The 21,849-nt window shown below is 49.9% G+C and overlaps 1 protein-coding gene across 2 annotated transcripts in view; it reads left to right on the top strand.

Moving 5' to 3' along the window:
• POLA2 (DNA polymerase alpha 2, accessory subunit) overlaps nucleotides 1-18,358 on the top strand; it is a 32,685-nt gene extending 14,327 nt beyond the window's left edge. Inside the window, exons 5-18 of one of the 2 annotated variants that reach the window (XM_080687709.1) lie at nucleotides 418-524; nucleotides 3,004-3,197; nucleotides 3,845-3,933; nucleotides 5,336-5,491; nucleotides 6,010-6,072; nucleotides 6,667-6,709; nucleotides 10,673-10,797; nucleotides 11,400-11,438; nucleotides 12,355-12,428; nucleotides 15,223-15,331; nucleotides 15,839-15,945; nucleotides 16,621-16,680; nucleotides 16,950-17,076; nucleotides 17,861-18,358. In XM_080687709.1, the coding sequence (XP_080543835.1) occupies nucleotides 418-524; nucleotides 3,004-3,197; nucleotides 3,845-3,933; nucleotides 5,336-5,491; nucleotides 6,010-6,072; nucleotides 6,667-6,709; nucleotides 10,673-10,797; nucleotides 11,400-11,438; nucleotides 12,355-12,428; nucleotides 15,223-15,331; nucleotides 15,839-15,945; nucleotides 16,621-16,680; nucleotides 16,950-17,076; nucleotides 17,861-18,010 (1,443 nt within the window). In that variant the 3' untranslated portion in view covers nucleotides 18,011-18,358. The remainder of the gene's footprint in view (nucleotides 1-417; nucleotides 525-3,003; nucleotides 3,198-3,844; nucleotides 3,934-5,335; nucleotides 5,492-6,009; nucleotides 6,073-6,666; nucleotides 6,710-10,672; nucleotides 10,798-11,399; nucleotides 11,439-12,354; nucleotides 12,429-15,222; nucleotides 15,332-15,838; nucleotides 15,946-16,620; nucleotides 16,681-16,949; nucleotides 17,077-17,860) is intronic. The other variant, XM_080687710.1, reaches the window with a different exon arrangement.
• The last annotated feature ends 3,491 nt before the right edge of the window (nucleotides 18,359-21,849 follow it).

Genomic DNA, 21,849 nt, shown 5'->3' with positions numbered 1-21,849 from the left:
CTTAGTCATTCCCTTCTCTAATTTTACAAATGTGTGGTAGACTTTGCCAAAATAAGTAGTAGTAACATGGTCCCATCCCTTCTCAGGAAAATCCGTCCATGCAGGTCAAAACCCATGCATTGTTAAGCTCCCACCTGTTCTAAAGCAGTTAGAGATGGGGAAGAAGGTGACCACATGCATGATTTGACAGGACAGATGCCTGCTCGGCAGTCCTTTCGGGAAAGGTTGGCACTTTTTCATAATTGCCTTCAACATGGGGTCAGTATTCTGATAAAAGCTGGGTTACAGTTGCTGAAGATTTCTATATGGGATTGTGCTTGGCAGATGGGACTGTAAGACCCAGTCCTAAGGAACTGTACACTTAATTAGTAACTGAGTCTAAAGGGACTGGGATTTTGTTTTCTATTTTGTTTCTAGGGTTCTCAGAAGCGAGCTGTCACCACCCCAGAAACCCCCTTAACAAAAAGGAGGGTGTCTACCCGCAGCCCCCATGTGCTCCTCTCGCCATCGAGTTTTTCTCCAAGGTAAGAATTAATTCAGCTGCCAAAAAGCCTCTCTGCTCTCCCCTTTCTCTGGTTATCTGGTGGAGGCTAACTCCACCATTAAATTAAATTGGGGGTAACTTATTGAATGGGGGTGGACGGATACCCGCCGCCGTGGACTGGCTGGAGAGCCTGTTGCCCTGTGCCCTCCCTGCGCTCTCTTCCTGTGTGGAAAATTACTGTTTCTTACGGTAATTAAGGAAATCACTTTCCACCCACTTTTCTGGGGCTCGTTTCCTAGATCAGGAACTGATATCTTGACTGGAAACAACCTGTCTATTCAGGAGTCTGAGTCCTCCCAATCCTGCCAGCGGGGCGCCGAGCCTTTCACCTGCTTAGTCCGTGTCGTTGGGTTTCTTTTTCTTTTTCCCATCCAAAGTAGTTATTTGTTTTTAAAAAAGAAAAGCATGTATCTTTGTTCATAATGTTGCATAACCTGTTATTGTGCCACCTCAGGTTACAGCTGGTTTCTGAGAGTTTTCTTGTCACTATGGATCTGCACTGACTTAATTGGTGTTTTGTCCCTGCAGCCACTTCTGCACGCGAATCCACAGAGATCTTAGGTGATTTTTTGAAATCCGTAAATGACATGTCTCATATTAGAGAATTCCATAGGTGAGGGCTGTGCTGCATGGAAGAAAGGTTTGTAGGCGCTGCCACACCAGGGTGAGGCTGAGGAACAGAACTGCTGACCGTCTAGGGCGGGGGTGGGGAACCTTTTCTCTGTCCAGGGCCCTTCCAGGGGCCATACAAAATTATCAGTTTAAAAATGAGCCTGCTATATTTGGTCAAACATTTAATTAACTCACCCCTAGTGCCTTGGCAGGGCCAAATGATTTTGTGGGCCGTGGTCTGCGGGCCAGATGTTCCCCACCCTGGTCTAGGGAAACGCTGGCTGCCCGGGTCACCACCTCAACTTTGCATCATTTCTAGGCAAACATTGCTTAGGATTTCTGTTGCTTTAGAAAGGAGGTGATAGCAGTCGGTCAAGATGAGCCGTCATTGGGTTCTAAAGGACAATTTGACTTTCATGTGGTCCACTGCTGCTTTGGGGAGTTCTCACATTTTTCAGAAGCAAACGTTCTAGACCCGTGGTCGGCAAACTGCGGCTCGCAAGCCACATGCGGCTCTTTGGCCTCTTGAGTGTGGCTCTTCCACAAAATACCACGGCCTGGGCGAGTCTATTTTGAAGAAGTGGCGTTAGAAGAAGTTTAAGTTTAAAAAATGTGGCTCTCAAAAGAAATTTCAATCATTGTACTGTTGATATTTGGCTCTGTTGACTAATGAGTTTGCCGACCACTGTTCTAGACTGACAAAGGCGCCTGTGAAACTTGGTGTATAGAGATGGTTCTCTTAGGCGGGCCAGCACTACTACAGTGGTCATATTCTCTGAAGAAGCAGTCCTTTGAAACCTGTAGATCTTTGTACAGCTGACCTCATGTGAGTGTTTCAGTGTCTTAAAGGGCCGGCGGTCACAGACATCCCACGAGCTTGGCAGGGAGGGGCTTGGAGAAGTCAGGGATACGCTGCCTAGTCATTTTTAAATACACGCTAATAAAGCCGACATCAGAAACTGGTTTTGTAATTTATGAAAGTAACTTCTAAATTATTCAGGTGGAGGCAGCCCTGGAGATGGAGATAATTAACTGAGTCATTTTCTGTAGCCTCTCTGTGGAAAGACGGAACGATGGCCCCGCTTGCTGTGGGCGCACATACAACTGTTTCTTGCAGAGTTTCGGTGCATAAATACTAGTAAGCCTGTTCTAAATAGACCTCTCTAAGTTATGTTCACAGCCAAAGGATTAGAAGGCCTCACTGTCATCTAAGCAGGTAGCAAAGTCTGAGTGTTCTTAGAGGAGTAATTTACCCCTGGGGAGTGGAAATGTGAGAACATGTCAGTTGAGCCTTGGAGAATGGGAATGTTTGTTCACCAGCTGACCAGATTCATTACATCTCCACCGCCACGGACGCTGGAAAGTTGGTTCATTTCACTTCGTTTTGTTGTTGTTTCCACCTTGAACTATATGGGAGGGAATATATACTAGCACATGCACAGCAACCTTTGGCTCGTCCAAAGTGCCAGGCTCTGACGATGGTCTAATAAATGCTAAATATTCACAAGAAGGAAAGAAAATGGTACTTGAAGTTTGCTTTTTAATCAGTTCAGAGTTTGGGTTTCGTTTTCCTCTTTTTAGTTTTAAGCCAGGAGAAAGACCTTATAAAAATCTCTCTGTCTCTAAACTTCTCTAACACGGTTGGGATTGCTCAACCTGGTCTTCCGCAGCCCCTCATTCCTGAAATTCCTTAAAGGTCTGGGTATGTCTGATCCCATTAAGCTGATTAGATTTACAAACCCCGGCTTGACATCTCTCCAGTCCCCATTTCCAAAAAGTAGCCTCGTTTTATTCCTCTCTCTTTACAGATGAACAAAGTAATGTTCATCTCTTTTGCTTCCAATTAGTGCTACTCCCTCTCAGAAATATAACTCGAGAAATAACCGAGGAGAAGTGGTTACCTCCTTTGGCTCAGCACAGGGAGTGTCCTGGTCCGGGAGAGGAGGAGCCGGTGTCATCAGCCTGAAGGTCTTGGGGTGTCCAGAATCACTAACTGGGAGCTACAAATTCATGTTCCAGAAGCTCCCAGATATTCGAGAAGGTGATTGTTTTTCCCTTTGAAATTCTGGAGGGTATAAAACCACCTGGAAGGGTTTAGAGTAAGTAGCAGAGCGTCAGCTAGGCTGCAGAGCAAGTTCCAGGGTTGCCTTTGAATACGTAAGTTCGTAGGTGTCCTCTGGGGCTCCTGTTAGTGCAGGGACATGAGATGATACTCTCAGTAATTCTCCCAAGTGACTTCCGTTTGCTGAAGAAAAGTGCTAAAGGAAAAGCACATAACCATTTCCCAGTAACAACTACTTGAACTATGTAAAGGAAGCCAATTAAAGTATTAAAGCAGAAACATTTATGGCTCCTTCCTGGTAAAGAATGGGAGACTGTCCAGGTTGGCCTTGACTTGCCCTGGTTCTCACTGATGACCTGAGTAACAGGAAGGCTGTGGAGTGGGGATCCATGCTGCCCCTGGGATTGTGCCACGGGATCCCCTGTGGCCAGATGGAAGGCCAGCTTCAGCAGCAAGTATCAGGCAAATGGCTAGGGCTTCAGAAAAGTATAAACTGGCCAGCTCTCCTAAGCACCCTTCCTGCTTCTATAAAATGACTGGTGTTAATGTTTGACAATGTGCTGTATTTTCTCTTTTTGGCAAGTGCAATGTCTTAAACACAATATTTTCTCCCCTTGGGATTTCAGTTCTGACCTGTAAGATAGAAGAACTTGGCAGTGAACTCAAGGAACATTACAAGATTGAGGCTTTTACTCCTGTTCTAGTTCCAGCACAAGTAAGAATTGTTCCCATAGTCCTTCTTAATTAATACTATATTTTTTAATCCCTGGGGAAAAGCATCCTCTTGTGTCCCTTTTCACTTCTTGTTTACATGCTAGTTAGAACATCCTCCCTGGTTTGATTTGGTAAAATGGGTCCTTTTGAAGAAAGGATGGTCTTAGGCTCTACAGCAGCGACCCACAGGTTGAGAACCACTAGCAGGGTTGCCTAAGACCATCAGAAACACAGATATTTACATTACAATTCATAACAGTAGCAAAATTACAGTTATGAAGTAGCAACGAAAATAATTTTATGGTTGGGGGTCACCATAACATGAGGAACTGTATTAAAGGGTCGAGGCATTAGAAAGATTGAGAACCACTGCTTTGGAGGGATATGTGTTCTAGAAGAGTCTTTAAGGTACCTCGGTCATACGTTTTCACTCAGAGAATGACCAGTTGGGGAAGATAATGTGAAACCGTGTGATATGAGGAAGCTTGGGAGGAAGTAGTGGAAGGGGGACAGGATGCATGATCTTGTGGGAAAAGATTAGACTTCCTCAGTTTGCCCCAAGGAATGGGAACAGGACAGAAAAAGCCACAGGAAGAGAAATTTCAGCTCAATTTAATGAAGAACTTCCGGTTAAGAGGCAGTAAGTACAGTGTGTAGTTAAGGATATAGCTGTAGAGCAGGGGTGGGGAACCTTTTATCTGCCAAGGGCCATTTGGATATTTATAACATCATGCACAAGCTACACAAAATTATTAACTGAAAAATTAGTCTGCTATACTTGGTCAAACATTTAATTAACTCACCCCTAATGCCTTGGCAGGGCCAGACCAAATGATTTTGCGGGCCTCATACAGCCCATGGGCCGGATTTCTCCACCCCTGAATAGAGCCAAACTTCTAGGCTTCAAAGCCAGGCTTCACTCCCTGTTTAACCTTGACTAAACAATCTAGTGTCTCTGTTGCTCAGTTTTCTCGTCTGTAAAATGGGTACAGTAATAGTATCCCCCTCACATTTGTTGTGAGGATTAAATGAGTTAATACATGTAAGCCTTTAGAACAGTGCCTGGTATTTGGTAAGCTCAATACACGTGAGCTATTATTAACAGCCATAGCTATCCAGAGATGCAGTGGGGGCTGCTCTTGGGGTACGGGGGCAAGTTCCCCTTCATCGAGATGCTCAAGCTTAATGGTGCCACTTAGGGGGTCTCAAGCATTAGGTGGGCAGACTGGACCCCTTTAAGAGTTCTAATACCCCTGAGAGTCGGTGATGATGCTCGCCACCTCAGGGTTAAAATGATACCCGCCAAAATACTGTGTGTTGTTATTTGGGGTTTGCTTTGCTATTCAACCTGTTGCCTTCAGAATTTGAGCTTCTGTTCTTTTGTTGCAACCTTCCTTCCGCAGGAGCCTGTCACGCTGCTGGGCCAGATTGGCTGTGATAGCAATGGGAAGCTGAACAACAAGTCGGTGATTCTGGAGGGAGACCGAGAACATTCCTCTGGCGCTCAAGTTCCAGTGGATTTATCTGAGCTCAAAGAATACTCTCTGTTTCCCGGACAGGTGAGACAGGATGCGGCCTGCTCTTTCTTCTGCAGTCTGTGTGCTGGGCTGTGGCTGTAGGAATAAGCATTTCATCATGGCCTGCTACTGCTGGCTTTCAACCTCTGCTGCCATGAGATGTGACTGGAGCACAGGCCCAGCAGTGGACACGGGTTAGGGAATTCTGATTTGCCCTCGTATGCTCTGATCTTGGCTCTGGAATCCGAGGCCCAGGTTCAGATCCCAGCTCCACCCCATGAGGTGTGTGACTGTGGCCACTTTAGTTAGCCAGAGTGTCTTCATCTGTGAAATAGGAATAATAATTCTTACCTCATAGGGTTGTTGTAAAAGTTAGGTCATCTGTGTAAAGCATAATTATTATTACTAATACAACCCCCTTAATTTGGTTTCTAGAAAAAATACTGCCAAGTTTACAATTACAAAATGAGAGTAGCTGGACAATATTTTTTTTAATTACATCAAAATAATTTATTCCCGACCTCTCGTTTATCTGCCCTGTTTTGCTTCTTGTCTTTCAGGTTGTAGTTATGGAAGGGATCAACACCACTGGTAGACAGCTTGTTGCCACTAAACTCTACGAGGTACCGCAGTGGTCCCCTGCCCTCCCTCCAGGTTTGCCACGGGCACAGATGTGCAGTTTGTCCTTTTTAAGAGCCTATTTACTTGCTTGTCAATTCTCTCTCTGGAGTGGGAACCTACCTCTAGGCCAGGGGCTAGTAAACTGTTTCTGTAAAGGGCCAGAGAGTAAATATTTTAATAACCACAGCCATAGACAACCTGTAAACCATCAGTGCCTGTGTGCCAGGAAAACTTTGTTTACAAAATCGGTGTAGCCAGATTTGGCCCACAGGCCGTAGTTTTCTGTCCCTGCTCTAGGCAATAACCTTCCGCAGATTTTCATGGAATGCAGGGGAGAGTAGCAGACATCCTGCTCTCCCCTCCTTCTCTGGGACTCCCACTTCGCTCCCACTTTTTGCTGGGTGTTTATGAGTTTTGCTGTGACCTCCCATTTTCTGGGTTTCTTTGTCACTCTGAGCAAATACAGAAAAACGGCAGATACCATCAGCTCCATGGAGCAAGACAGCTACAAACACGCCCCTGGTCGGTGCCCACCCTTTTCCTTACCATGGCGATGCCTGGAGCAAGACCTGTTTCATTTCTCTCCTGTTTCTAAGGGTGTGCCACTTCCATTTTATCAGCCCACCGAAGAGGATGGAGGTAAGTTTGGGTTCAAGCATTGTTGTGCCAACAATGACAGGGTGGGCAAAGGTCCGGGAGTGCAGTGCCTCAGGCCCGAGGAAGCCGCAATGGGGCCCATGGGAGGCCAGGGGTCTGACCACCGGGGTTCTGAGTACTGAGGCATGTCATTCAATGCTAATGTAAACAGGTATTTGAAGGTTGCTTTGAAAAAAGGAAAACTAGGAGCTATTTAAAAAAGAATTTCTTTCAATGCAATGTGGTACCCTAGAGTGGATCCTGGAAATACTAGTGACATCCACATTAAGTCAGGAATCGTTAACAGTGATGTGTCAGCACGAATTCCTTCATTTTGACAAACGTAGGAAAGATGCCGCCATCAGGGACCACTGGGTGCAAAGTATACATACAGCAACTCTGTACTGTCTTTGCTACCAGTTTAAGGTTATTCCAAAATAAAAAGTTTATTTAAAAAATTAGATGACTTTCTAAGAAAGCCCAGAGTTGTTTGGTAACTAAACCAGATGGGAAAAGACAAAAATAAATTTTAACAAACTTTGCTTCAAAATATTTTAAAGCATTTTTAAAAAATATATTTTTTATTGATTTCAGAGAAGAAGGGAGAGGGAGAGAGAGAGAAAAACATCAATAAGAGAGAATCATTGATCGGCTGCCTCCTGCAAGCCCGCTACTGGGGATCAAGCCCGCAACCCAGGCATGTGCCCTAGACTGAATCGAACCCGGGACCCTTCAGTCCGCAGGCCGATGCTTTATCCACTGAGCCAAACCGGCAAGGGCTTAAAGCATTTTTGTAAGGAAAGAAAGACTATTAAGGATTCACAGTGAGATGGCCACCGCCCATACACATTAATAGTGTATGAGGTCATTCTTGGCGACGATGTAGAATGAGGAATGAAATTTAGGAATTGATAATACTGTGCATTTTATCAGAAAACGTGTTTATGGCAGTATGAGTAGCATGGTGGTATTAAATCAGCTTCAGAGAATGAAAAGAAATGAACATGGGCCGAAACTGGTTTGGCTTAGTGGATAGAGCGTCGGCCTGCAGACTGAAGGGTCCCGGGTTCGATTCCGGTCAAGGGCACGTACATTGGTTGTGGGCACATCCCCAGTGGGAGGTGTGCAGGAGGCAGCTGATCGATGTTTCTCTCTCATCGATGTTTCTAGCTCTCTATCCCTCTCCCTTCCTCTCGGTAAAATATCAATAAAATATATTTTAAAAAAAGAAATGAACATGGTTGCCCTAACCCGTTTGGCGTATTGGATTGAGTGTTCACATGTGGACCCAAGGGTTCTGGATTCAGTTCTGATCAAGGGCGTGTACCTCAGTTGCAGGCTCCTCCCCGGCCCAGGCCCTGGTTGGAGCTTGTGCAGGAGGCAACAATGGGTGTGTTTTCTCTCACATTGATATTTTTCTCTGTCTTTCTCTCTCTCTTCTATTCTCCCTAAAAATTAATGGAAAAATATTCTCGGGTGAGGATTAACAACAATGGAGGGAGGGAGGGAGGGAGGGAGGGAGGGGGGAGTGGGGAGTGCGGCTGAGATGCCCAGAGCCTGAGCTGCCAGGGAAGCCTTTGGAAGCAGCTGAGTGTGTTGTTAGAGTTGTTGTGAGAGGGTAGGAGGGAGGCACTCCTGGACAGATTAAGATGTGGGCCTTGCCCTCCTGGTGCTTGCTAGTTGCCCTGGATTTACATCTCCTAGAGCAGTGATCGGCAAACTGGGGCTCTCGAGCCGCGGTTTGCCGCTCTGTTGACTAATGAGTTTGCCGACCACTGTTCTAGAGGCACTGCAGAACCAAATTTAACTTTGCCCCCTGCTCTGTATGAAACTTACTCTTCCGTTGAATTCTCTGTCTCAGTTCATGGTATTATTACCTGTGAATGTGTTACTTTTTTTTTTTTTTAAATATATTTTAATGATATGTTACAGAGAGGAAGGGAGAAAGATAGAGAGCTAGAAACATCGATGAGAGAGAAACATCGATCAGCTGCCTCCTGCACACCTCCCACTGGGGATGTGCCCGCAACCAAGGTACATGCCCTTGACCGGAATCGAACCCTGGACCCTTCAGTCCGCAGGCCGATGCTCTACCCACTGAGCCAAACCGGTTTCGGCTGAATGTGTTACTTTCTACGGCAAAAGGGACTTTACAGATGTGAATAAATGCAGGCTTTTGAGCTGGGGGTTATCCAGGGAGGCCCTGTGTAGTGACAGGGTCCCTAAGAGGGAGGGCAAGAGGATCAGCTTCAGAGAGACTAGAAATGTTAGGCTGCTGGCTTTGAGGATGGAGGAGGGGCCACCAACCAAGGAATGTGGGTGGCCCTGGAAGCGAAAAAGTCAAGGAAACAGATTCAGACTTCCAGAAGGAACACAGCCCTGCCAACACCTTGATTTTAGGACTTCTGGCCTCTAGAACTGTAAAATAGATGCGTGTTGTTTTAAGTCACTAATTGTGGTAATTTGTTGCAGCTGCATGTTAAGAAGTCCGGGATCTTGGGATTTTGTTGTTTTGTTGCAAGCTACAGAAACTGGTTCATACCACCTTAAGGAAAAGAGAGTTTGTTAGAGGAAGTCCAGGTAGCTCACAGACTGGACAGGCGGCTAGAAATCCAGGCTAGAACCAGAATAGGAGCTAGCAACTCCAGGTGTCCAGGTAGCAGGCATTCCCCACTTTCTCGTCCGGTCACCTCTGTTGGAATAGGTCAACTCCAGCCTTTTTTCTGTCCTTGAATAGTTCACCTTGAGATTCCAGAACCTGGGAGGAGAGGAAGAAGGGCTGACACTGGGTCACATGCCTGTCCTGTGGCTAGGGGAGGACAGTGCACCTAATTTACAGCCCCTCCCTCCCAAGACTGCTTTATGGAGGAGGCAGCTGGTTCTCCAAAGAAAAGCAGATGCTGTGAAGAAAAGGGCAACACAGGAGTGGCCAGAGCACAGCACCCCTGCACCCCTCCCTGCAGCAGCTGCTCATTCCCAGCCTTGCACCGCAGCCTGTTCGGGGACAGTTTCAGTTTTACAAGATGAGGAGTTACGGAGGCGGGTGGTAGTGATGGTTGCACAACATTATGAATTTATTTAATACCACTGAAATGTTAAGATGGTTAAGATGATAAACTTTATGTTATATGTATTTTACCATAATAAAAAAATTAGGGAGCCCTTGCCAGGTGGCTCAATTGGTTGGAGCATCGTCCCATACACCAAAAGGTTGCAGGTTCGATCCCCATTTGGGGCAACGTATGAGAGGCAACCAATGTTTCTCTCTCACATCAGTGTTTCTCTCTCTCTGTCTTTCTCCCTTCCTCTCTCTCTAAAAATAAATTAAAAAAAAAAAAACACACACCAAACAAACATTCTCGGGTGAGGATTAAAAAGAAAAGTTAGGGGGGGAAATATAAGAAAATCTCACTTTGTTGTTTTTTTTGTTTTGTTTTTTTTATTTTTTTTTTATTATATATTTTTTTATTGATATTTCACAGAGAGGAAGGGAGAGGGATAGAGAGCTAGAAACATCGATGAGAGAGAAACATCAATCAGTTGCCTCCTGCACACCTCCCACTGGGGATGTGCCCGCAACCAAGGTACATGCCCTTGACCGGAATCGAACCCGGGACCCTTCAGTCCGCAGGCCGACGCTCTATCCACTGAGCCAAACCGGTTTCGGCAGAAAAATCTCACTTTGATCAGTTCTCTCCTAACTGCCACATTCCTCCCGCCACTCCCATGTGCTGCTAGGAGCGTGCCTGTCATGTGGTCCAGTTATTTGCATACCCACCTGTGCACCTGCTGGTGGAGGATTCTGTGAGGATAGGGATGTGGTCTTACTCATCTTGGGTTTCCCACGTTGCACACACAAGGAGACTCAATTAATTGAATCCTGTGGCATTTCTCCCTAATTGTCCTTTCTCCCACCATCCCAGGATCTTCTAATCAACACCTTGATTACCATCCTTTCTCTCTTAGATTTTGAGCAAAACATGGTCCTGGTGGCCTGTGGACCATACACCACATCTGACAGCATCACGTATGACCCCCTGCTTGACCTGATTGCCATCATCAACCATGACCGGCCGGATATCTGCATCCTGGTAGGAGGCCCTCCCAGGACAGCTTCGCTCAGGGAGGCACCAGTGGGAAAACCAGGCAGTTGGCTTTAGAAAAAGATCCAGTGACGATCTAAATTCTTGGGAAGCGTTTCGGATTCTCCTCCTTTTAAAAAATATTTTTTAGTTCTTCATCTACATCTTTGGAGAGGTGTACATGTCTGCAGGCCTTAATTTAATCTAAAAGCCCAACGTTTTTCCATCCTTCCTTGTCTTTATAGGATCCTTGCCTCTGTCTCATTACTCCAAGTTCTGAACTGTTCTCTTTTTAAGAGCAAAGCACTGCTGTTAGCAGCGTGGTAGATTTCCCTTGCTAGGTTTAGACAGAAAAAGCCCAGTATTATAGGAGGCTGTACAACCGGTTATGGGGCCATGGTGGACTCCCTGCTTCCAGGGTTCACGGCCTCTGTCTGATCTTGGCTGGGTGCCCCCACCCCATTTGCTAACTGTCCCAGGCTCTACACGCAGCCTTGGCAGGACAGATGGACGCTGAGAAAGAGCTGCTAGGAGGGGTTACGTGAAGGCGCTCACAGACGCACGTGGTTCTGATTTGATGCTTTTGTTTCTCCCCTCATCCTTATTTGTAGTTTGGCCCTTTCCTGGATGCTAAGCATGAGCAGGTTGAGGTAAGTGACTGGGATGAGGGGGAGGGTGGTGGATACTTGCATTCCGTTGAGCCCTCAGTGTTATTTTCATCTCTTTTTATTTTATTTTGTTTTTGTTGTTAATCCTCACCCGAGGCTATTTTTTATTTTGTTTCATTTTTTTAAGATATATTTTTATTGATTTCAGAGAGGAGAGGACGGGAGAGGGAGAGAGAGATAGAAACATTGATGAGGGAGAAACATCATAGATCGGCTGCCTCCTGCCCACCCCCTATTGCAGATCGAGTTGGGCATGTGCCCTGACCGGGAATAGAACCTCGATCTCTTGGTTCCTGACTCGAGGCTCAACCACTGAGCCACACTGGCTGGGCTATTTTCATCTCTTGGAGTTACCCTGCATCTAATCCCTATAGCTACTCAGAAAGACATTGTAGTGGGGCATTTTAAATAAAGATATGGAATTTGAGGGCTTCATTTCAGAATCACTTCAGAATCCACGGCCATTGGGAGCTGGGGGAGGGAAATGCAAATACTTGAGTCCTGGTGTTCCTCTGTGACGCCTGACGCTAAGGCCGGAGAGCGTCGGCACAGATGCAGGTGTCCGGGCGTCACGGCTGCACTGGGAAGTCCCTTACCACTGCTTCCCTCAGCTCCGTGGCCCCGTCCTGCTGTCCTTTGATGCACTAACACAAATGGCCCTTCCCGGACGTCTCCAACCCAAACGCTCATCCTTTTAGTGTTTCAGCTTCTATTCAAGAGGATTAATTATTTCCCGATCTCCTTTCCTGTCCCCACGGGACCCGGCTCCTTACGGACAGAGAGCTGTCCTCCTTTGCACCCCCTTCAGCTCTTAGCTCAACAGCTGGTACATCGGGTCATCTAATGTTAAACAAATGAATCATCGCCAAGTGTCCGCCCTCTAAATCTTTTCTTGCAGAACTGTCTCCTGACGAGTCCATTTGAAGATGTTTTCAAGCAGTGTCTACGCACGATTATTGAAGGGACACGAAGGTCAGGATTTAAAAATACTGCCGTAAGCTGCCTAGGCTTCTCCTGGGCTTCCTTCCCATTAAAAAACTGAAATTGTTCAAAAGGAGGGGCAGTTCCTATCCTTCCATCTTTTCACCAGGGGTCAGATACAACTCTTGAACTTCAAGTGCACAGGCGCTGCGTTGGGGCATCTTTGTAAACCACAAAGATAAACACACTTGACGCTGCTCTTCCCTTGCTCGCTCTGTACTTCCTTCCTTTTCTCACTCCTGTTCGTTTACACTCGTGTTCCACGGAATCTTCCCAGGATGTTCCTGGAAGCGTGTGATGACTTACACAGCAAAGTCCCGAGAGGCCCGGACATCTTATTGTGTGAGTGATGGCTTGGGGTGAGCCCGAGTCCTTCCCCTGAGTCACTGCTTGCCCACATTTTGTGGGCATCGCCGGTGGCCAAAGCAGCCGCGGTAGAAACTCAGGGTGGGGATCTTGAATCCCTGCCATAGACCCAGGGGAAGGAGCCGTGGCAGGTCACAGGGTGACGAGAAGAATGCAGTTCTAACTTGAGAGAAAAGGTGCTGTTTCAGGAACAGTCACTTCCTGTCCCTTTTCCTCCAGTGCTGGGTTTGGGAGAGATTGGTAGGTGATAGATCTTCTCTGGGGATTTGCTGGCCTGTAGCTGAGCTCATAAAAAACCAACATTCCTGAGGATAAGCTTCTAAAAACAAGTCTGTAACAAAGGTAGATTTTAAAACAAGATGTATAATCTTCCACCCCTTGACCGAGTAAACTGATCCCAGAGTCGATTAGCCTGAATACTACCTTCCTGTACCGGCAACACCATGGCCGGTGTGGTAGGCCTCATGGTCTGGGGGAAACAGCCCCTAAATGACCCCGAGTCAGGGCACTTGAATGGTGCAGTGACAGGCTGCGGCGGGAACTGCCTCTTCCTCCCTTCCTCCCATGAAGATGACTGCTTCCCTCTCGCCTCCCAGGTTTGCTGTGGCCCTGAGAGTTCATCACACCTGGAGAGCTCGGGAGATAAACCCCGACAAACAGGAGCAGGGCTGCTGTCCCTGTGCTGTCAGCCTGAGGTCCCCTTGGGGACAGGCAGGGCTGCGTAGCACTGCGCCCGCGCGCCTGGGTGCTTTCAGTGTGAGATTGGGTTCTGTTTGGGTTCCTCACCCCATGTGGTATTGACAGCAGTGGTACAAACAAAGAACAGACCAGGCTTTGTTACCCTGGGGCAGCACCCAGCACCACCAGGCCCTTTCATCTGCGGCCAGGGTGTGCCCGCGGGTAGGGAGGCCGCCCCACCTCCCCCCAACCAGTATATAAACAGTCCTCGTTTGGGAAGTTTCTTTTTATTCCTGAGAGGTCAGAAATGCAGAGCATTAAGCTGATTTATCGATAAAAACCAGAACCAGTGAGAAAGCACCTCCTCCCTCACAGGAGCCGAGCCTGTGGAAGGGCCCTCCCACCGTGCCGTATGAGGTTGTGCAATCCTCAGCATAGCTGGAATTTTCTTCCGGAGCCCTCCCCCTGCAGCCAGTCTGTAACCACGAGCAAGAGCGTTCCCTCCTTAACTATTGCTCTTCCAGCGCCTACGCTGAAACAGCAGTTCCCTCTTAAAGCCCAGCTGTACCTTTGTGTCCATCAAGACTGAGCCCCTGGGGCCTGGAGCACAGGCTGTCCACTCAGATTCCCCCCGCCTACTTGCTAGACTCCAGCACCAAATTGGTAGACTTGGATAATTACAGTGGATTTTTCAATGTCAAGGGGACTGTAACTAATATGTGAAGTTCCTTTGGTCTCGAGATTCTGATTTTCTGTTGCAGAAGTCTCAGTTCACATGAGCAGGGGTAACATACAAGTGACAACTGTCACCAACACCTTTATCCAATACGAGGCGGCTCTGGCTGTTAGCCACATTGGGGGAGGCCACCCTTTAAGCACGAGAAGGAGATGGCAGTGGGAGTTCCTGGCGGGTTTGAAATAAGAGTCCGCTTTACACCTGTTTGGTTTATAATAGGCCCCTCTGCAAGCAAGCTGAGGGAACCACGGAAATGGAGCTTTTTTCCTGTCTCTTGTGTGGCTGTGGAGGATAACAATTGGCCCCCAGAGTTAAAGGTTTTTATGTCACTTACGCGTTGTAACCTAGGGATTCTCCTGCCTCCATCAAAGGAAACATCTGTCAGCTCTGCTTTTACTGTTGCTGTTAAATGTCTTTCATTTTTCCGAGGCTGTCTGCTGAGAAATGAGAACTGAGCGCATCGCTTCCCCAGGGAAGAGGGGAGGGGCTGGCTCTGGGAGAAGCCAGTCAGGTTTCCCCATCGCTCTGAAGCCCTCTCTGTCCTGGATGCCGCTCTGTGGCCCAGTGCTTGATCCAGCAGGAGGCTGTAGTCTCCAGGTCTGATTAATGTGCTGGCTCCCTCCCCAGGCAAGAGCCCTGTCACGAGACTTCACGCCTTGAAGCTACATCTTGGTTTCAGCTCTGGCTCTGAGGCTCTGATCCTTTGGTCAAATCCTGTCTTTCTAGATTTTCTAGATCCTAACTTCTCTACCAGACAGTAGTCCCATCTTCTCCTCATCACGCAGAGCCGAGAGAATACATCCTGGGTGACTGCTCCAGGTCAAGGTGGATGTGTGAATGAGCACAGATTGTCCCGTGGGAAGTGGCACCTCTCTTCATAGGAGAGTTCCGTTCTGGAATTCTTCCCTGGAAGCAGGGCCTTGTACAAGCGCTGTCGTCCAGCTGTCATTTTTACTCACCTGCGTTCATTTTTCTCCCTCTTCCGATGACTTTCTGACGGAGTAGCTCCGGTTCCCACCTCGTCTTTGTCCCATCGTTGAGAGATGTGCACCATGAGCCTGTGTACCCACAGCCGCCTTTCAGCTACTCCGATCTGCCTCATGAGGACAAAAAGGTACCAGCGTCCCCCCCTTGACCAGCACTCAGCCAGAATCGAATGTGCCGCAGGTGCCCCAGCTCTGTCCCCGAAGTGGAGGTGAAGATGCCATTTTGGGGCATGCACAGGGCCTGAATCTTAAGCTACTACTCTTTTGAAAATACATATTTTTTTATTGATTTCAGAGAGAAAGGGAGAGGGAGAGAGAAACATTAATGATGAAAGAATCATTAATTGACTGCCTCCTGCATGCCCCCCACTGGGGATCAAGGCCACAACCCAGGCATGTGCCCTGACCTGGAATCGAACCATGACCTTCTGGTTCACAGGTCGACGCTCAACCACTGAGCCACGCTGGCCAGGCTTAAACTATTGTTAACGGGCACGTGTGCTCATAAATTACTGTACGCTGGTTTGGGCTCCCTTTCAGTGGGCTCCCTAAGCCCTTGGAGACCCCCAACTTTCATAAGGAAGAAGTTTTGAGCTTGGAGTGCAAATGTGCGTCTCTACCCCTTCTCTTTTTAGCGAGTGCAGTTTGTGTCCGAGCCCTGCAGCCTCTCTATAAATGGCCTGGTCTTTGGCTTGACGTCCACAGACCTGCTCTTCCACATGGGGGCCGAGGAGATCAGCAGGTGAGGCACGCATTCCAGCCCTGCGGGCAGGACGCTGGCCCTCCGCCACACCCTTGGGCCATGGAGGGGAGCCGTTGGACCCATTGTTTCTATTAGCACTTGTCTCTACCGTCTTTGAGACCCCAAAGAACCACGTCTGCTGCCTGCATTTAATTTACGGCGATAGAAGTTTATATGCTTTTCTCCTCCCACGTTTGACCTAAATATGGGTGGGTGTCCCCGCTGGCCTGTGAACTTTTGAAGCTGTTCTCCCCACCAGAGCAGTGTGCAGCTCTGCAGAGAATCAGCCGCAGCCAGATCTGTGCATGTAGGTTCTGCAGTCGTGTGAACATGGGCGTATGCTTGTTGGCGGAGATTTGAATTGTGAGGGTCACCCCAGCTACACGCTCCCTCACTGGTGCAGACGCTGCGTGCTCTTGCACAACCCAGTGCTGGCTGTCATGGTTTTGATCACAGGGGATTCCTGCTCTTTCCCTTCTTAACCCAGCATCCTGCCCCTCCTCGTGTGGGAAAAGACCGAGCTACTTGTGGGTGGGTCTTTAAACATCCCCAGAGGGACCCTCTTGCCTTGGCCATGTAGTCTCTGTCTAGTTTATCAAATCCTCCAGTCCTCCCGAAGAGAAACAGAAACCGAAAAACAAGGTTCTGCATTCCATTTCTTATCTGCCTTCCCAGTGCTTCTGGAACTTCAGACAGATTCAGCCGAATACTCAAGCACATCCTGACGCAGAGGAGGTGAGCTCGCTTCCTGGAACAGTGACTGGCCGTGGGGAGGTTGCTTGGGGCTCAGCAGCTCTGGCAGCTTTGGTCATGAGAGCCTTCCCCAGGCCACGACCAGGGAGCCCCACCCTGTGATGACAAGCTTGTGTTCTGTCCCCAAACACAGAGGGGAACCCGGAAAAGAGTCTGTGACGGCGTGGGAACCCACGACATAGAGGGCCTCCATGTGGGAGGGAGTCCTGCATCTGAATCAGCTGCTTGACTGTTTCTCTCCGTCTCTGTAGCTACTACCCACTGTACCCTCCCCAGGAAGACATGGCCATTGACTATGAGAATTTCTATGCCTATGCACAGCTGCCTGTCACCCCAGATGTCCTCATAGTCCCATCAGAGCTCAGATACTTTGTCAAGGTAAGACTGGACTCTGCTTTTCCCCAGACAGGCCAGAAGCAGCCTCCGACTTTCCCTTCTAGACCACCGCACCCACTCTTCATGGGTCTGCTGACAGGGATGGTGGCCTCGTTTCATGGGAGCGGTGGTAGGACTAGAAAACAAATCTCTTAATAAAACACTTAAGTAAATGACATCCTCTTGTTCCCCTCTCCCCCCAGAGCTTGGTGCTCAGTCAGCCCAGCCTGGGAGCCCCATAGGCAAGAAGTATGGCCCCCAAACAATAGTTCTCAGGGGGCCCTGCCAAGGTGACCTGGGGAGCGGTTCACACATGCGCTTGCCTGCTCCACCCCTGAATTCTGATTTCACCTCCAAGTGGCCTCAGCCCTGAGAACTTGGAGGTTGCGTTAGGGTGCTCATCTCTGCCACCGAGGCCCCGCCCACCTGGAGTTGGGTTCCTGGGATTTGGGATTCACCCAGCCAGTCCCCCTCTTGCCAACCTCACGTTTAACTGGCTCTGGGTTGGCAAGAGGTAAACTTTTTCACGTTGGAAAACAGCCAGGTCACGTGTGTCTCCAAGTTTGGGAGCTGATTGACATCTGCCCAGTGACCTCCATTCTGTCTCAGAGACTCCAAAAGAACTCAGTTTTTCAGTAATAAGTTCACATATTTGACTTAAGATGTGTTTGGTTGCATTCCTTTCCATTTTATAAAACCGTTTGACATCTGTTAGTTAATTCCAACTTTGTCACAGCTGTCCTAGTTTTGGCCTTTCCAAACCCAGTCTCCTCCTCTCCTTTCCCAGGATGTCCTTGGCTGTGTCTGTGTGAACCCCGGGCGCCTCACCAAAGGGCAGGTCGGGGGTACCTATGGCCGACTCTACATCAGGAGGCAGACCACGGACGGGGAGGGGAGGCGGAGTCCGTGTGTTGCCGCCCAGGTGGTGAGGATCTGAGGCCTGAGGTGCTTTACCGTCCCCCACTGTGCGGGCCCTCGTTATAGCCGCCAAGAGCCCAGGAGTGGCCCTCTGACAAGATCCCAACTGTTGGAAGGTGAAGGAGCAGAGGCAGCCAACTGCAGGGGAGAGGCTGCGGGGAGAGGGCCCGCAGGGAAGGCGTGTGCGGCTGCCCAGGCTGTGAGCGGCTCTGGGAGAACGCTTTTGTTTCTGACACACCAAGTCCAGCGCGAACTGGCTGGAGCTGCAGCATGCTCAGAAAAAGCAAGACAGCTTTGTGATTTTCTACGTGAATCAGACACAGAAACAACTTTTGGGGAAATAAAAGTAAATTCTGAGCGTAACTTCTGGGTCTAATCTCTCTCCCACTCTTTCTTTTTCCTGGTGGTGACTAAGGAAGGTTGCCTCCTTGACCTCTGTCCAGAGAAGGCAGAGTGGCTGTCACACTGGCTTTCTGGCCAGCCCCAGCCTGGGTCCTCCTGAGCTGCTCCCAAGGCCCTCACGGCCTTTTGCTGAGGAGGTGTGCCAGGCCCAGGCCACGGAGCTGTGCTGCAGAGCGAGCAGCTGGCTGCGTGCCTGGCCCTCCCCGCCACTCTCACATGCATACTGTGGTCCCAGCCTGACCTCTCCATCTGGAGGGGGCGGCCTCATGGAGCTGTGCCAATGCTGGATTCCCCGGCGCTGGCTCCGCCAAGCTGCACAGCAGCACTGCGCCCACCGATAGCCCAGAACACGGCAGGCCAGGCCTTCCAGGATCCCCAACACATCCTCGTGCCTGTGGTTCTGGCATCAAGGAAAGGCTGTCTCTGGCTAAACGTGGAGTGGGTTTCTGCCCTAAACTGCCAGATGGTCCTGCCTCACATGCCAAAGCCCAGACAGGACACCCCAGCTGCCGGGCCGAGGGAGCAGCGGGGCTGATGCCTGTGCCTTGAGTCAGAGATAAATAGGTAACCCAACAGCACCCAACCTTTGCCTCCCGCCTCCGGCGGAATCGATGACAATGTGACGGGACTCGGGTAGAGCTGGTCTCCCTTTGAGAACAAGCAGCTGCTGCTGTGCCTCATTCGTTTTCTAGGCGCCTCCTCTGCAGACAAGAATCGGAGACAAGCCCCAGCTTGGGGAGCTGATCTCCCTCCCAGAATTCCCCACGCCTGAAGCTCCCAGCTGTGGTCCGAAGGGCAGCGTGACTTGGGCTCCGGATGTGGCGTTTGGAGCTCGGGCCCCTCTTCCACGACATGATACAGCTGCCCAGTTCGAGAATGTCACCTCTATTTCCACCAAGCCCAGTGTCAGCTCAAAACGCCCCCCTCCTTGGGAAACCCTTGCTTGGGAAGATGAAGCAACAGGCCCTCGGCCATGATAAACAAGTCCTGTCACGTGAGCCCCTGTGGCTCCTGGGGAGCCGCGGCTCTTGGCAGTTATTTCATGCTGCTGCTGAAGAAGCCTTGGCAGGGTAACATCTTGGTCCCCACTTGGCAAGGTCCAGAGAGGCCCCATCTTGACCGACTCAGGAGGACCCAGAGGCCCTGTGGGATGGGGGCAGACGGCAGAGGGGAAGGAGAGAGCTGCATCCTGGAGGGAGGTGTGTGCAGGGCCGGTGATGCTGGGTATTCAGCCTCCCGGGGAAAAAGCTGGAGCCGCCTGGAATGAATGGGATTGAGAGCTGTTGCCTGGATACAAGTCCTGTGACTTGGAAATGATCCGGGAAGGTCAGAGTAGGCATTTAAAACTTAAACAAAAAGAAAGCAAGCAAGAAAGCAGGGTGTGAAGCAGAGGACAGCCAGGTCTGGCGGAGGTGCCCCTCTGCCACCACATGGTTCCCTTGTCAGGAAGTCCGTGCCCGGCAGCTGCCAGGCCCCTCTTCAGCTGAGTCACTGGTGTCCTAGCGTCATCCCTCTTGCTCGTGGGGGCTCTTGCTCCCACCTGCGCCGGGGCACAGGGCCTCTGGCTGAAGTTGGGAGGGTGGAGGAAGTGAGGAGCCTGGGCTGGGCTTGGACTCCTGGGGCCCACCTGCTTCAGATTCCTGGTAGAATCTCCCTGGCCCTGGTTGTGCCTTGTGTCCTTGAGACAAGCCCAGAGGTGAAGCTCTCACCAAGTTTCTCCTTCCGGGCCTCTAAGCTCCAGCCCTGTGCAGCCCTGCCCTTTGCCTCTTCCTCACTCTGGTGGGGGAGCCTGAGGGCAGGGGAGAGCTGACAGCTGCATAGAAACCTAAGTGGGTGCCCAGAACAAAGCTGGGGAATTGGGGGGGGGTGCCTCCGGGGGTGAGGGCAGGGGCAGGGCCATGACCGCTCCTCAGGCCTTCCATTCTGCTCTGCCTTCAGCCTCTTCGGACTTGGTGTTTCCTTTCCCTGACCTCGGGGCACCCGGCCGGCTCAGCGGGCCCTGTCGCTTCCCCTGGTGCTGGGAGTAGCCATGTTCGCTGGTTTTTCACTTCTCTGTTTGGGACCCATTTCCTTTCCTCTGACCCTGGGGCTCTTGGCTGAGCCACCTGCGAGCCACTCCTGGGTGGACAGTCCTGGATGGTCGCCCTCCAGACTGTGAGCGCTCTGACTGCGGAAGCCCTCCGCTGACGAGGGTAGTTAGAGCTTTTCAATTTTTAATTGATTTTTAGAGAGAGAGGAAGGGAGAGGGAGAGAGAGAGAGAAACTTTGATGAGAGAGAAACATCATCGCTCGGCTGCCTCCTGCACGCCCCCTGCTGGGGATGAGCCAGCAACCTGGGCATGTGCCCTGACCTGGAATCCATCCGGTGATCCTTTGGTTCCTGGATCAATACTCAACCATTGAGCCACACCAGCTGGGCAGATTACTTTTTAACATTTTAAACATTGTTACTGAAATATAAAAAGAACATAAACTTCACAGTTTTAATGTGTACAGCTCAAAGGTTTTTAGTATATTCACAACAGAGTGCAAACATCACCACTATCTCATTCCAGAATATTTTTATTTTTATCAGCCCAAAAAGAAACCCCATGCCCATTAGCAGTCACTTGCCATCTCCTCCCCAGTCCCAGCCCTTGGATTCCGCTTTCTGTCCCTGGCGTTGCCTATTCGGGGCATATCACATCCATGGAATGACACCATACGTGGTCTGTCGCTGAGTGGCCACACCTATCTCTGCTCCCTCTGGGACTGTCCTGGACATAACAGGGCCCCAGGTGCCTAGGGGCCAGTCTGTCCTTGTACACAACTGGGCCTACAGCCAGCTCCAGATTTTTCTACCCAGACCCTTCCTTCTCCTCCGGCTCCTCCCTGCCTAGAGCCTGCCTGACAGCTGAGAACCCTGCAGCTGCCCCCGCCCAGGGGCCTCTCAGAGGTCTCAGGGACAGCTGCTGCCCCGTGACCCTGCTGACCTCTGATCCCTGCACACTGCTCCCTGAGAGCCCAGGCGTCAGCCCCCAGCCTTCAGGTCCCAGCCGAGCCTGTCTCCTCCGCCTGCTCCCAGGTCTTGCAGGACCCTGTCAGCAGGCCCCACCCCAGAGGAGTGGGAAAGGGGAGAAGCAGGGTGGCCAAGGTGGGCTCCAGGCCCAGCAGCCCCGCAGAGGCAGTGGGGGTCCCACGACAAAGCAGGCAGCAGCAGGAGGCGCACTGGGCCAAGGACTAGAAGGCAGGTCCGTTCCTGATCCTGACAGCCTTCTCCCAAGGCCCTCTTCCCCCATGAGGGTGCAAGTCCCCTTCAAATACCCTGCCCCTTAGAATATTTCTAGTAACACTGGCTACCTCTGGGGATGGTGTCAAAAGGCTAGGGGTCCGGAGTTTAGAAAAGTCTTTGTCAAGTCCGTTCTCATGTCCTGTTTGAAATCTTTTACCGTAAGCATGGATGACTTTAAAAGAAAG

The sequence above is a fragment of the Plecotus auritus genome, assembly GCF_963455305.1.
Source record: "Plecotus auritus genome assembly, chromosome: 9".
Taxonomy (NCBI): Eukaryota; Metazoa; Chordata; class Mammalia; order Chiroptera; family Vespertilionidae; genus Plecotus; species Plecotus auritus.
This window is presented reverse-complemented; position numbering and strand designations above follow the sequence as displayed.